General features: G+C 60.5%; 1 protein-coding gene and 1 long non-coding RNA gene across 2 annotated transcripts; one reads left to right on the top strand and one right to left on the bottom strand.

The window, feature by feature from the left end:
* Positions 1 to 292: 292 nt before the first annotated feature.
* On the bottom strand, positions 293 to 12921 carry YJU2 (YJU2 splicing factor homolog). The gene is made up of 8 exons (XM_060629888.3): positions 12791 to 12921; positions 10899 to 10999; positions 8991 to 9135; positions 7034 to 7168; positions 4779 to 4960; positions 3716 to 3839; positions 1172 to 1316; positions 293 to 1018 (listed from the first exon to the last, which is right to left on the bottom strand). Exons 1-8 carry the CDS (start codon positions 12812 to 12814, stop codon positions 906 to 908), a joined length of 969 nt encoding a protein of 322 aa, XP_060485871.1. The 5' UTR covers positions 12815 to 12921; the 3' UTR covers positions 293 to 905.
* On the top strand, positions 3534 to 8755 carry LOC132678026 (uncharacterized). Its single transcript, XR_009609458.3, has 3 exons — positions 3534 to 3645; positions 3836 to 3900; positions 8417 to 8755. It is a non-coding gene; the product is annotated as an uncharacterized LOC132678026 (long non-coding RNA).

Raw genomic sequence — 12921 nt, 5'->3', positions numbered from 1 at the left:
GTTCTCTCGCTCTCTCTCAAAAATAAACATTAGAAGAATTTTTTTAATTAAAAGTGGGGGCTTTTCATCTCGCAAACAGCGAGAAGCACAAAGCCTCATTATCAAATGCCGAGTGAATGAGTGAGAGGAGGGCTGACGTCCGCGACCCCGGGAGGAGCGGCAGGAGAGATGGGGGAAGGGGGGGGTGTCAGGTTGTGAAGGAACCTGGTGGGAACACAGGACCTTTGACTAGACGAGGCTGAAGCAGAAGAGAATTACACCAGAGTTGACAGCCGGCAGCCTTGAAAGAACGTGAGCTTTGGAACCAGGTTTACTAGTCACGTGACCGTGTCAGCTATCTAGTGCTACATAACAAATCATCCCCAAACTCAGGCCGATCAACAAACCCTGATCGACTCACAGCTTCTGAGAGCCAGGCGCCCACGCTGGCCACGTGTGCTTCCGCGCCCCGCCTCAGTAGCCGGCGGAAGTGCCCAGGCCAGGCGACAGCTTCCTTTCACTGGTTTGCAGGTTTCGGGGCAGGAGGGGGCGGAGCTAGCGCGTGGGCGGGGCAACAGGGGCGGGCCCCAAACACCGCCCACCCCTCCCTGCCATCCAAGGGAGGCCGGGGAGTACCGCAAAAGCCTGCTGGAAGCCGAGGGCTGTTCCAGGGATGCCACAGCCCCGGAAGGAGGGCCAGGAAGGCGGCAGCGTGAGCCAGGGACCCCGAGGTCCCCGAAGGCTGGTAGGTGGGGGGACAGGGGAGAAACCGAGTCCGGGGGTGGAAGCCCTCGCTGGCCCGACCAGCCTCCGAGAACATTTGTGTTTGTCCGCTCATGGCCCTGGTTGGTGCCAAGGCCTCCTGCCGACCAGCAGCTGACTACGGACACCTGACCTTGACCCGGAGAAGGGCCTGGGCAGGGGTCTCAGCTGCTGCCGCTGCTGTCCTCGCTGTCCGAATATGCCCCCAGCTGGCTCAGGGAGGAGGTGCCGGGCGTCCAGGGTGCAGGGTCAGCCGCCTTCCCGCTCTTCCTGGGGCCTGGGAGAGAGGCGAGAGTGCCTGGTAGGGGGCGCCCCTCCCTCGCCCCCCTCCGCGGGTTCCCAGCACGCGGCAACAGCACTGGGGGCGCTGCTGCCACCTGGCGGCCCTCTGAGGTGCTGCGCTCCGACCCCGGGACCCCGGAGCACCTACCGGGGGTGGGTGACGCCTGGCCCTGCCTGGTGCTGCGACCCGGGTCTGTTTTCTTCACCACGACTAGGCCCGACAGCGGGGGCCTGTTGCCAAGGGTGCCGACGCTCCGTTCCCAGCTCTCCGCCTTCCTCTTGGCTTTTGGAGCCTGGGGGTAAGTGGAGGGGACACGAGTGGGTGAGCTGTCCCAGATCCCCCCTTCTCCCGCACATCCTAAGTCACACACCTTCTCACCTCCATGCCTTTACTCACTCCGTTCACTCCACCTGCCATGCCCCCTTTCCTCTAATGCATTTGGCGAACTCCTACTCACTCTTCAATACCCACCCAAGTACTGGCTCCTCTGGGAAACCTTTCTCCACAGTTCAAGCTCAAGTGAGTGCTGTATTTCCACGCCCCCAGCACCCTTTCACCCTTTACTGCCTCATTACGTATCCCCCCCATCCATCCATGCTGTGGGTTCCTGTCCTGTTCACAACTGCGTCCACAGTGCCCACACATAATTCTTGGCAGGAAGATGCTCTATCAATATGTTTGATGGAAAGAGGGGAAACGGAGGCACCCACTTTCGGGACTAGTTAGGGGAAGGCAGAAAGGGGCTCAGCCTCACATCCAGCTCTTCAATCGTACTGGGAGGAACCCCTTTTGTCAGTTATGTTGAAACAGAGAAACGAATCCCCTGGATCAGGAGGTCCTGTCTGAGCCTGGCGCTGTAGCTGCCCTCGCGGGGCCCACCATCTGAGGGAGGACGGAGGAGGGACAAGAGTAGGTCACCAGGACAACACCCGTCTTGACAGAAGGACATCAGCGTGGCACGACAGTGGAGGGAACGGCAGCCACTGTTGACAGGGCGGTGGGGACAGGTCTCCTCAGAGAGGGGACCCGGGCTGACATCAGAGCGAGGAGGAGGAGCTACAGGCAGAGATGCGAAGGGGGCTTCGGGCGGCCCTGTCGCAATCTGCGTGCTGGCCGGGGCCCCGAGAGCAGCGACCAGGACAGACGCAGCCCAGCGGGGGACAGAGCAGCTTTCTGACCCGGCATCACTGAACGGTCTCACGCGGCCCCCAACAGCAGGCCGGCGCCCGTGCTTGTGAGCACTCGTTCGAAACCCGTCCCTGCCAGCTGCGCTCACTGCCCCTAAACTGAACCAAGGACACAGGGACGGACAGATGAGCTTCCGTAAGGGTCTCGGTGAAGGTTTGGGAAGTCTTGACGGAGGCATATTGTGCAAAAGGAAAGTCGGTTGTCACACTAGGCGTGAACAAGACGCCTGTGACGGGGCTGGGGGGGGGACGGGACATCAATGAAGCCTTCAAAGATTGACGGAGGACAGCGCACGACCTCCAGAACCATTCTCTCTGCTGACCGTCAGGGGCAACTCAGCGGGAGCATGGCTACCCCACGGAAAGACTACCTTTCCCATCCTCCTTTGCAGCAGGATGTGGTCAGGTGGCTCGGCTCTGACCAATGGGATGTGAGCAGCAGGATGTGCGGCGGCCCCGGAAAGTCCCCCTCCCCTGCCCGCTCCTCTCCTCTCCGGCCAGGATGTGAAGGTGGCACTGGGACACCATGCAATGAGGGCACCCCCCTCCCCCTCCCCCCACCCCCGCCGACAGCAGAACCAGGAAGAAGGCAGGTGCCTGGGCCCCGTGCTGTGGGGCCACCTTCCCTGTCCGGATGGCTGTGCACAACTGTCGCTGGAGAGAAAAGTAACCCCTGTGCAGCTGAAACCCTTGTCACCTGGGGTCCTATCCACTGGCGGGGCTTGCAATCTAGTAAGCCAGACCACGGATACGTTTAAATGAAAATAAACGATTTCCCTCATTAACCCCCTTCTTCAGTTAACAAACCAGAGTGGCCTAGGGGCGCCTGGGCGGCTCGGTCGGTTAAACGTCCGACTTCGGCTCAGGTCACGATCTCACGGTTCGTGAGTTTGAGCCCCGCGTCGGGCTCTGTGCTGACAGCTCAGAGCCTGGAGCCTGCTTGGGAATCTGTGTCTCCCTCTCTCTCTCTGCCCCTCCCCTGCTCACGTGCTGTCTCTTGTCTCTCAAAAATGAATACACGTTAAAAAAAAAAAAAAAAAAAAAGAGTGGCCTTGACCTTGGTGGATAAGACAGCTGTGGTGCAAAGTCCACCTGCCACATCCTTCTCTCCCCTCCTTTCTGCCAGCACAGGCCGCCTACAGGCCCCAGTTCCCGGGCTCTCTGCAGCTCCGTGTGGCCAGGAGGTTAGTCCAGCCAATGAACAACTTCGAGGGGCTGACAGGCAAACATCGGAGTTCTTAGGTCTCCACCTTGGAGGGTCTCACTTGTTTCAGCGGCTGAAGCAGCGGCCGGTAAAGCAGAGCCCGTCGTGACCGTGAAGTTTTACCGGCACGTGACCACGGCCACTCATGCCCGCAAGATCCAGGGCTGTTTGGGGCTGCGACGGCGGACTTGAGCCCTTACGACACACGTGGTCTGGCCTTTGGAGACCAGGTGAGGCCGACCCCCGGCCCACCCTCTCAGATTAACCCGAGAACACGCGGGGGTCCGGGCGTGCACTCACCTCCTCCAGGATGGCGGTGGGGTTGGGCCGCGGGGCCGGGCGCGGCGGGGCAGGAGGAGCAGCGTCCTCTTCTGAATCCGAGTCCTCCAACAGCCTTCGTTTCCGGGCTTCCTCCACCAGGGCCCTGTGGGACGGCACGTGGGCCTGGGACGTCCTGCCGGGGCGCGCTGCCCCTCCTGACACCCGTGAGTGCCGGAGGCGGGGTGGGGGCACACAAACGCCTTAAAAACAATCTTCTCTGGGGGTGCCGCGTGGCTCAGTGTGGTGAGCATCGGGCTCTCGTTCTCGGCTCAGGTCCTGACCTCGGTGAGATCGAGCCCCGCGTCGGGCTCCGCACTGAGTATGGAGCCTGCTTGGGATTCGCGCTCTCCCTCTCTCTGCCCCTCCCCTGCTTGTGCTCCCTCTTTCTCTCAAAATAAATACACGTTAAAAAGAAAAAAAAAATCTCTGTCCACGGAGGGCGGCGAGTGGTTAAGTGCTTGGCCGATGGCACCAGCTACCTGAACCCGAACCCTGGCCGGGTGACTCGGTCGGGACCGCGCCTGGAGCGCCCCACACCGCAGTCCCTCGACTGCCAGAACGATCGGGACGACCTCAAACCAGTGCCCGGCACTCAGCAAGTGCCGGATAAACATACACCCTTCTCACTGCGGATCACCGTATCGCCGACCTGCCCACGCCACGGGGACCTACTCCGGTGCCCCTGTCCCAGGCCCTGCGAATGCAGACACCCAGCCACCTCAGATTCTGGAGGCGGGAGGGAGGGAGGCCATAAACCGGGAGAAGGTTCCCCGGTGGTAGGTGCCGTGCACAAAGTGTGAACGCAGCAGGCCGGGCCTGAGGCTCCTCCTGGCAGATCACCAAACCTGGGCGGGGCCTCGGGGACCCCGACACAGACGCCCTGAGAAAGTGAGACGCGGGGGGAATGGGGGAGGCCTCCCGGAGAAGGCGGCCTTTGAGGGAGCCCGGGAAGACCTGGAAGGGGGGGTGTTCCAGGCAGAGGCAGGGCCGGAGGTGGGTCAGAGCACCCTGGCCCCCGCCCGGCCCCGCCCGGCCGACTCACGCGGTCTCCCTTTCGTCCTCCTCCTGCTCCCGCTTCTGCCTCTCCTCCTCGGACAGGCGGTGCTGCCGCAGCATGGCCTCAAAGTCCACGTGCGCCTGCCGCTGGTTCAGGTCCTTGAGCTCCTGCAGGTTCTCCAGCACCTCCATCTCCAGCTTGGAGTCCTTGGTTCGGTTCTCCAGCACCTGGCGGGCAGGACACGGGCTGCGTGCGCCTGCGGGGGCCGTGGGGCTCGGCACCCGCCCGGGAGACCCCCCCCCCCCCCCCCCATCCACAGCGCCCGCTCGGGGGCCTCCTGCCCCAGCCGCACCCATCTCACAGCTCCGAACACCGAGGCCCGGGCACGGGGAGTGGTCATCTGAGGCCGCGTGGCTGGTCAGTGGTGGGGCCAGTCGGCCTCGGCTGCCAGCCTGGCTCCAGCATGAAATGATATATATAGCAAAGAGGAGGGGCGCCCGGCCGGCCCAGTCAGTGGGGCGGGCGGCTGGATGTCAGGGTCGGGACCCGAACCCCCGTGCTGGGCACGGAGCCCACTTAAAAAAATAGTTACAAAAAAGGTTAAAAACGGACACCCTGAGCCACTGTTGTGTGCCAGGCTGAGATGTTTCCAAACGGAAGGTCACTTAATCCTTGCGATAGCTCCGCTTCTGTCGAGGCTCGGAGGGGCAAGGCCAGCCCACGTCTCCGAGACAGGGGCGTTCAGAGCCGGGCACAGCCGGGTGTGGGGCCCGCCCTTGGCCGCTTCCTGGCCGCGTGACCCTGTGCTGAGCCTTTGGGAAGTGGCGGTCCCGGGGGTTTGAAAGTATATCCCCCGGTTCTTCGAGGTTCCTCCCTTGAAAGAGCAGAGCCTGAATTCCCTTCCCGCGAGTGTGGGCCGCACTCCGTGACCCGCTCCTAGGGAGCAGAGCAAGACGGAATGATGGCCTGTCGCTCTGAGGGCGGCGCCTTTCCCGCTTTTCTGGATCCCTCGCTTTGGGGAGGGCGGTGCTGCGTGGTGCGGGTGCTCAGTGTCGGGGGGTGGGGGGGGGGGGGGGCTCGGGCAGTGCAGTGGAGGGACCCGCGTGGCAGAGACGGAGGCCCCTGCCAGCTGCCTGAGGGCGCCAGAATGGAAACAGCCCCTCTGGTGTCTCGGTCGAGCCTTCAGAAGATGTGGCTTGACCGCGACTTCATGAGAGACCCCGGGCCAGAGCCCCCCACCCCGGCTCAGCTCCCCGGGGCTCCTGACCCTCAGAGACTGTAGGATCACATATGTTTCTTAGGTAAAGTTGCAGTTTTGGGGCGACTCGCTAGGCTGTAACCCCCGGGGCCAGTGTGGGCGGACAAGGACGAACGCAACCACGCAGGCAGCTCCGGGCACACGCAGCCCCTGCAGAGCCCGCCTCCCCGCCCCCGCCACCCTGCTGAACCCGTCGCATCAGGTCCCCCGCGGCAGCTCAGAAACCTGGCAGAGGGGCGCAGGAATAGCCGGCATCATGTGGGTCGGGGACATCGGAAGGGGCACAGATGGTCTCTTTTTTCTGAGGAAGGCAACACAAGGCACAGGGAGGCCAAGTGCCTTGCCCAAGTCCACACAGCCAGCGAACATTCAAGAGAACGGTGCCTCCCACGCTTCTGGGCTCCACGGCCCGCGGTCATCGGAGTCTCCCGCGCTAACACGGCGCCTTGTGTTCTCCAGTCCGACCTCCTGCCTCCCTGTATCACTTTCTTCTGGCTGCATGACCATCTGCCACCAGCTCAGTGCCTTAAAACAGCACGAATCTCCCCGTCTGCCCGCTAGCGTGGGCCAGGAGGCCGGTGCCGCGCGGCACGGCTGGGTTCTCCGGCAGGGTTTCACCAGGCTGACGGCAAGGGCCAGTGGTCTCACCGGGGGCCCAGGCTGCTCTTCTGAGCTCGCTCAGGCCGCTGGCGGAATCGGTTCCTTGCGGCCGAGGGACTGAGGGCCCCGCTGTCTTGCTGGCTGTTAGACGGCGGGGCTGCTCCCAGCTCCTGGGGGCCGCCCACTGCTGCCTGCCAGGTGGCCCCCGCCCCGGGCTTGCTCCCACACGTGGCCCAAGTGCTCCGGACCCAGATCAGGGGGCTCGGGCGGCAGGGCAGGCCCTGGATGAGCTCTCTTCCCTGAGGGTGACTGGCAGCCAATCTAACAAGCGGATCCCAGGAGTCGGGTCCTGTACACGCAGCCCCGGGACCACGCAGGGTGCGCGAGCGGCAGGGAGGGGGTGGCGGGGGTGACCTGGAGGGCCGCGGCCCGGGGGCTCTACCTTCATGGGGTTGTTCAGCTCCTCGTCTTCCCGCTCCTTCTGCACCCGCTTCTCCTCCTCCTCCAGGAGCTTCTCCGCCTGGAAGTTCCGGGTGGCCCCGTGCTCCATGCTGTAGTCTGTGTTCTCTGGGTCTGTCTGTAAGGCGGGGGGAGTGTGTGTGGGGGGGGGAGGACAGACATCAGTCCTGTGTCCTTGGGCGTCAAGAGATCCTGGCAGCCCACAGCCCGGGACACCTTCTCTCATGCTTCACTCCTCCTCCCGCCTGTTCTTTTCTTTCCTTTTTTTAAAAAGTTTATTTACTTGTTGAGCTAGTTAGTTAGTTTATTTTGGGAGAGAGAGAGAATCCCAAGCAGGCTCCAGGCTCTGAGCTGTCAGCACAGAGACCGACGCGGGGTTTGAACTCACGCACCCTGAGATCATGACCTGAGCCCACGTCGGAGGCTTAACTGGCTGAGCCGCTCGGGCGCCCCTCCTTTTCTTAACACTCGGCTCGTTTGGTGCTTTCTAGAGCTCCTGTCCCCTTCGCCAAAACTGCCAAATTCTGTAGCCTGGACTTTCACACCTCTCTCTACCCGCCCTCTGCCCCCCTGCCGCCCTCCCCGCGATTGCAAATACGAGTCTCTGGGTCTTTGCGCGCATCCTGTCTTCCTGTCTGCTGTGTGCATGTGCGCGCACACGTATGCCTCTGCTGTGTGTGCGCGCGCCTTTCACAATTCTAAATCACATATCGCGTCCGTGCACAGCGTGCCCCTGTCTGCATTTATAAAACGGAGAGAGGGAGGAAATGTAAGCTGGGCTCCTGGACGAGACCCCCGCGCTGGAAAGGTGGCATTGGGGAAAACGCGGAAATCTACATGGCGTCTACGCAGCGCGAAACCAAAAAGGGCCGGGTAGAGGGTGATCGCTCCGCGCGTGCGCGCGCAGCGCTTCTCCTGGACGCCGTACAAGAAACCTCCGAGCGACCGTTTTCACGCACGGGGCCCGGCCGGGCAGAGGAGGGGGCCAGATCTGCGGGTGCGGGGCGTCTACCTCACACGGGGACGCGCCCGCCCTCCATGTCCCCCTCGCTACGTAATCGCCTGAAATTCTCCACCAGGAAGCCCGGTTTCGAACATTTTGCCACAGTGCCTCTGGTCTTTAAACAAACTCATACAGGGGCGCCTGGGTGGCTCGGCCAGGCGAGCGTCCGACTCTTGATGTCGGTGGGGGTCGTGATCTCACAGCGCGTGCGTGGGTGGGAGCCCCGCATCCGGCTCCGCGACGTCAGTGTGGTGGGGGGGGGGGGGTGCTGCTTGGGATTCCCTTTCTCTGCCCCTCCCCCACTAGCGCTGTCTCTCTCAAAGGCAAATAAAATAAACTTTAAAAATTTTTTAAAAAATTTAGGGGCGGCTGGATGTCCGACTTCGGCTCAGGTCGTGATCTCACCATTCGTGGGTTCGAGCCCGGCCTCGGGCTCTGTGCTGACAGCTCGGAGCCTGGAGCCTGCTTTGGATTCTGTGTCTCCCTCCCTGTCTGCCCCTCCCCTGCTCATATTCTGTCTCTCTCTCTCAAAAATAAAGGTTAAAAAAATATTTTTTAATACAAAGTAATCAAAATATGTAATTCTTTCAATGTCCTTTTTCTTCATTTTACCCAAATCTTGTTCATTAACCCAAAGGGAAGAACGTATGGGGAGAAGATAGTACGTAAGGACGTGAAGAGAGAGCGGGAGGCTCTCCTCGTCCTCTCCCCAAATCCTCGCACAGTCGTGAGGGTCACCGGCGGTACAGCTCCTCACCGCATGGTCACTAGCTCCCCGAGTCCCTCGTTACTGTACATGTGGGTTGCTTCTGCGTTTCTGCCCTTACAACTCCCCAAAATGCCTGTTTCCTGGGGATAAAGTGAAAGGGGGACTCCCTGCGGGGAGAGGGTCGCGGGGAGCCCCCGAGGGGCCAGGGCCAGCCCGGCTGGCGTCTACCTTGAAGGTGATCTCTGCCAGGCACCGCGTGCACTTGATGTAGAAGCGGAAGATGGGCAGGCCCAGGTAGGCCTCGTTCTGCACGGTCTCCTTGCGCGCGTTGAACTTCTTGCCCTTGTAGATGTATTCTCCGCACGTCTTACACCTGTGGGGCGGGACAGGGGGACTTGTGCCATCTCGGTACCCGGGTTCCTGCGGTCGGATGCTCGGGCATTCTGGCGGATGGCTGCTTGCATACCTCCAGGGACGGGGAGCTCCCTCCCTCCCACGGCAGCCTGCCTCAGATTCCCCCATCTTGCCCGTTCTTCCTCCTACCTGCCTGGGTCTTGGTCCCAGGGTCCCCTTCTGGGGAAGCACCCGGACGATCCAGACCCTCTGAGACTCGCCGGTCACACGCTCCCAGAAGCCTGGCTGGCGCTCATGGGGCATCCTAGCCTCCACAAGGTTCGGTGCCACCAGGAGGGAAGCCACAGGAGCCACACGGAAGCTCCCGCCAGCCTGCCCTCACTCAGGCCCCGTGCTCCCCAGGGGCAGCACCCCGGCCTCCTGACGGTTCCTACAAATCCCCCCAGCTCGGGCCGCCTCCGGGCCTCTGCCCTGCACTTCACAGAGCCCAGGACACCCTTCACCTTTCAGACCCCAGCCCTGCTGGCGTGTCTTCTGACGTGTCCCTGACCACATCAGCTAAGCAGCCTCCCTTCCTGCCACCTACTCAGTCACCCTCCCTCATGCCTGATTCACACGTCCCATGTACACCGGGCGTGAATGTGCCCGAACACTGGGTTATTATCTCCACCCCTTCTGACTGTGGGCTCCGCGGGCCAGGGGCTCTGCCGGTCTCCTTCCCCGCAGCATCCCTGGGGCCCAGCCTGGGCCCTGGCACACAGCAGGCACCCAGAGTGATTGCTGAATTAAAAACAAAACGAATGAACAAAGGAGAGCGAGAAACAGACTAACAACATATAAACGCTGAATTTCACTCAACCAGGGGTCTGTGACGGTCGGTATATCTAACTTCTACATGCGGAAATGTGAAAATCTGTAGGACTCAGCATTGGGGAGGCGGTCGCTGGGAAGCAGGGCAGAGGGCAAGATCTGGGGACTGCGAGGGAGAGGGGATCACGGAAGGGGTCAGATGGGGGGCAGGAGGGCCTCTCCGAGGAGGTGAGATTGTTTTTTTAAGATTTAATTAAAATAAGTAAATAATTAATTTTTTGAGAGAGGGAGGGCGTAAGTGAGCAAGGAGCAGAGAGAGAGAAAGAGAGAGAGAATCCCACGAGGAGCAGAGACAGAAAGAGAGAGACAGCGAGAAAGAGAGAGAGAGAGAAGCAGGGCTCACCCCAAGTGGGGTTCGAGCTCACCCGACACGGGGCGTGAAGTCACGAACCCTGAAATCATAACCTGAGCCGAAGTCAGATGTTTAACTGACTGAGCCACTCGTGTGCCTCAAAGGTTTCTTGTTTTTTTAATATTCATATTTTTAAGCTACTTATTATTTTTTTGTTATTCTCTACACCCAATGTGGGGCTCAAACTCACAACCCTGAGATCAACAGTCACATGCTCTACAGACTGAGCCAGCCACGCGTCCCTGAGGGGGTGAGATTTAAGCCAAGACCTGAAGCGTGAAGAAAGCACCAGCCACGTGAGAGAAGAAGGAAGAGGGTTCCAGGCAGAAGGAACCGCCCGTGCAAAGGTCCTGGGGTATGAAGGAGCGTGGCTGTTGTGAGGAGGTGAATTAGTACCCAGGGCCCCATCTCCGCTTAACACACTTAACTACCAATGATCAAGATCCGGGGGGGTTAATCCTGAACTGTGAGGAAGGTGACGGCTGGTCGAGTCATGTGCTCACTGGGATGTCACGTGGGGGGGCACATGAAGAGGCGCACGGGGGGGGGGGGGCACTCACCTCATGTTGAAGGGAGCCATCAACCTCACCACGTACTGCCGATCTTTGGGGAGCTTGAGCTTGGGGATCTTTGACGGGTCAAAGTCAGGCGGGTAGTATTTCTGTGGGAAGTGAAAGCAGCAGGGAGCTGTTTGAGCCACAGGGAAGGGCTCTGGGGACCGCCAGACCCATGTCCCCAGGACCGCCCTGGGGTTTGATGACTTCGTGTGACGGCTCCTAGGACTCTGCATACGCTCGTACTTATGGCAACCACTCAAAAGGACACAGAGAGAAATCAGCAAAGGAAACAGGGTGTGTGTGTGGGGGGGGGGGTCCGGGGAGACTAGACGCACTGTTCCAGGGTCTTCTCCCAACGGGCTCACACAGGACGTGCTTGATTACCCCAGTAATGAAATACGACAACACACGTGAGACGGTGTCTCCCACGGAGGCTCACGGGGACCCAGCGCCCAGGGTTTTCGCGGAGGGAAGTTCACGCAGGCCCCACGGCCTCGCAGGTTCTGACGTTCTAGACTCCAGGAGGAGGGCCCACGCGCAGCGTAGACCACGTTGTTCGTACGGAGTTTGAGCCCAGGGAACCATTCTCATCAGGGAACAGTGGGAACCAGCCTGAGATTCAAGTTCCCGGATGCCAGCCAAGGTCCACCCTCGCCAGCCTGCCTTTCTGACGACGGCAGCCTCAGTTCTGCTGTCTTAACTCCGGCACGGGAGGCTGAGGTGGGGCATACGGGGAAGGCAGTTTGGGGTTATAAAAACAACTTCAACGGACAATCAGAAAACACAGCAGCTTGTGTTTTGGGCACCTACTAGGCGCCAGATGCCACGTGGAGCACTTTACCTGCCATGTCCCACAGAATCCTTGCAAAGACTCTAGGAGACGGGGTGCGACGTCCCCATTTCACAGAGGAGGAAACTGAGTCCCTGCGGGGACGGGACTCTGGGGGAAACAGTGGTACAGTGGTGCATAGGTTATGGATCCAGGGATCTGGGTTGGACTCCTCCACCCCATGGCTATCACCCCTCTCTCTGGGCCTCATTCTCATCTGAATGGACATAACCCGTCCACCTCCTTGATGCGATGTGCGTGCCACTCGCGCAACGGCCGGCGCGTAGAACTATCCACCAGTAAATTAGAGAAACGGTTCCCAGTTGGATCCTCAGGATGGAAGGACTTTCAGGGACACGAAGTCCAGCACCTGAACTGGACTGCGAAGGGGCTGGGGGTGCATTCCTAACATGAATGTTTAAAAGATTAGAACGCTGAGCCGCAGGAAGGAGCATCAAACCGACCCTGCAGATCTGGGCTCTTGGCCTGACATCCTGGACTTACCCCCCCACCCCCCCGCCCCCAGGCTGGGGAGCTCACCCCCTGACATTTCTGAGGGGTGGGGGGTGGGGACAAGAACTGGAAATTCAAGAGCTCTCTTTTCCAGAAGCCGCATGCTGACTTCTGAGCCCCCCTCCACCTCACAAAAGTCCCCGTTTCACAATACAGGTAGGAGGCTCCCCCGCCAGCAGAACGCGAGGGCTGAGCAAAGCCAGACCCGTATGTGGGCGGGGCTTCCGGGAGCCACGGCCCTGGGGCGTGGCGTGGGGAAAACACCGATACTCTTCAAGGCGAACCCCCCCACCCAGGGGAAATGATTGGCTAATTCCCTTCGGAACATCCAATCAGAGGACGTGACCTGGTAAATAGCCTAAGCTCCGCCCCCAAACACCGCGAAGGCCCACCCCTCACGGAAGGTGATTGGGAGGTGTCTGAAAGCCACGCCCTGCGGAAGATCGTTGGAGAAAAGAAAAAGGTTCCAATAGGAAAGTACAGGAAGCCCACCTAGGCCGGAGCTCCGAGATGTCCCCTCTCGGGTAGAAAGCCCCAGTCACCAAATACTTACGTTTAAAACTTTTCGCTCCGACATCTTTGCCTCCTACTCCTCCCACAAGGGCCAGAGGACCGCTTAGGCTCGGGGTTCGCCGAACTTCCTTAACCGTCCCTCGTATTTCCGCTGACGTCACTTCCTTCATT

This window comes from Panthera onca, chromosome A2 (assembly GCF_046562875.1).
Source record: "Panthera onca isolate mPanOnc1 chromosome A2, mPanOnc1 haplotype 2, whole genome shotgun sequence".
Taxonomy (NCBI): domain Eukaryota; kingdom Metazoa; phylum Chordata; class Mammalia; order Carnivora; family Felidae; genus Panthera; species Panthera onca.
This window is presented reverse-complemented; position numbering and strand designations above follow the sequence as displayed.

Bases quoted from the DNA above. Each gene is read 5' to 3' on its own strand.
- YJU2 (XM_060629888.3), bottom strand. From the start codon at position 12,814: ATGTCGGAGCGAAAAGTTTTAAAC. The intron at 9,136-10,898 runs GTGAGTGCCCCC...CCCGCCCCACAG, and splicing joins ATGGCTCCCTTCAACATGAG to GTGTAAGACGTGCGGAGAAT. The intron at 3,840-4,778 runs GTGAGTCGGCCG...GCCGTCCCACAG, and splicing joins GAGGACGAAAGGGAGACCGC to GGCCCTGGTGGAGGAAGCCC.